This window comes from Nematolebias whitei, chromosome 6, assembly GCF_014905685.2.
Source record: "Nematolebias whitei isolate Nwh7 chromosome 6, NemWhi1, whole genome shotgun sequence".
Taxonomy (NCBI): Eukaryota; Metazoa; Chordata; class Actinopteri; order Cyprinodontiformes; family Rivulidae; genus Nematolebias; species Nematolebias whitei.
Genome location: NC_056503.1, coordinates 6,499,566 through 6,501,370, shown reverse-complemented (window position 1 = coordinate 6,501,370; position 1,805 = coordinate 6,499,566). Strand labels below are relative to the sequence as shown.

The window sequence follows — 1,805 nt, the reverse complement described above, 5'->3', positions numbered from 1 at the left end:
TTCATGTAAATAATGTCACCATAATCAATGGAGGGAAGGAAAGTCACAGATACAAGGCGTTTCCAAGCATTCAGTTAGACAGGATCTGTTTCTCAAAAAGAAACCCAGTTTAACTTTCAGTTTCTTTTCTAGGTTTTCCACATGGAGCTTAAAAGAGAGATGCGAGTCGACCAAGATACCCAAATATTTATAGGAATCAACAAACTCAATGGGGACACCAATTTGAGGATAAAATCAGAAGAAGGACTGATGGGACCGACTTCCTGTTTGAAAAAAACATCCCTTTGGTTTTGTCGGCATTTAGGACAAGTTTGAGGCGAAACAAATCAGTCTGGATGATGTCAAATGCAGATTGCAAAAGCTGGAAAGCTTTATCAACTGTTTTAGCTCAACAATAAACAACTGTGTCATCAGCATAGAAATGTAAGGATGCATCAGGGATGTTTTGACCTACATTACCTATCTAGATTGTAAAGAGGGTGGGTCCTAAGACTGAGCCTTGAGATACACCATTGTTGACTGTTAAATAACTGGAGGAAGTACCATTATGTTGAACACATTGCCTCCGATCTGAGAGATAGTTAGAGAACCATCCAGTGGTGTGATCTGGAAACCGATTTCTGAGAGCTTATGACACAAGATGTTATGATCCACAGTATCAAAAGCTTTAGACAGGTCTAAGAAAAGTGCAGCACAATAATCCTTAACATCCAGTGCTTCAACAAGGTCATTAAGAACCTTCAGTGAAGCAGTCGTTGTGCTGTGTTGTTTCCTGTAAAACAATAAAATTCCAATTTCCAATAAAACAACAGCCTATTTCTCTATTTGTTTTTTCTGGGTGTCAGAATGGTGTTCGTCTTATACTGTTGTAGCATGAAGCTGCACTGCTCTAACTATGACCCCTGACCCTTATTCGTCTTCCAGACTCACCATGGATCGTGTTCTGTAAAGTTACATTTGACTTTAACAATGTATGATGTTTTTCTACATATTTCCTGTCCTTGGACACAGAATCAGCTACAGTCTGACTAATGTTTATCTTATTTCTTTCTATGTTTCTAAGAAAGAAAAACAAATCATTAATGAAGTTTGTTTTATTTGATTAAGAAGTGTGAACATGAATAATTTTGATTGTTGTTTTCAATCATTATAATGAAATCATGTGAAATATTACAATGTGAATAACATATTTCTCTGTTCTGTTTTTCAGAAAGTGATTATGCCTTCAGAGACACCTGTGAAAAAGTAGTTCTTTGAGCTGGAAGCTGTTTTTTTCAGAGGGGAGCCACAATGTTCCCTAGTCAGTCAAAACATTCTTCTCAGAGCTGTTGTTTTGCACAAAGTCTCTTTGTGTAAAAAACAGTTCACCTTGGACCCCCGAACTGAGCAGTTCATCTCCGGCCCTGAACCGGAAGACGGTTCGTCTGTGGACCTGATCCTGGAGGTCATGCTTAGGTCCACTCGTTCAACTCCTGAGCAGATAAACATGTCACTCAAATTACAATTGCCAGAAGTTTAGATAACTGCAGAAGATGAAACCTTTTCTCACTGCAAGACTCACGTTCTCGGCTGAAGGATGCGATGGATGGTGCACCTTCTCATCAGCTGTTGTCCTCACAGATCTCTGAAGCTGTCACAGTGACGGTCAGCTACCTTGGGCAGTTCCCAGCGAGTCCTCCTCATGGTGTCTCTGGTCAGATCCACCAGAGAACCCCAGAAAGACGAAAGGTGCCATCAGCACTGACCTGGTAAGAAGCAGAAATCTAGTGACATCTTGCAACACTTGGTCTGGTTATGCTATTTAA

General features: G+C 40.1%; 1 protein-coding gene across 1 annotated transcript in view; it reads left to right on the top strand.

Moving 5' to 3' along the window:
- Positions 1-949, top strand: part of LOC119411498 (eukaryotic translation initiation factor 4 gamma 1) — a 34,202-nt gene extending 33,253 nt beyond the window's left edge. Inside the window, exon 9 of the mRNA XM_037678448.1 lies at positions 925-949. Coding sequence (XP_037534376.1) covers positions 925-949 — 25 coding nt within the window. The remainder of the gene's footprint in view (positions 1-924) is intronic.
- The last annotated feature ends 856 nt before the right edge of the window (positions 950-1,805 follow it).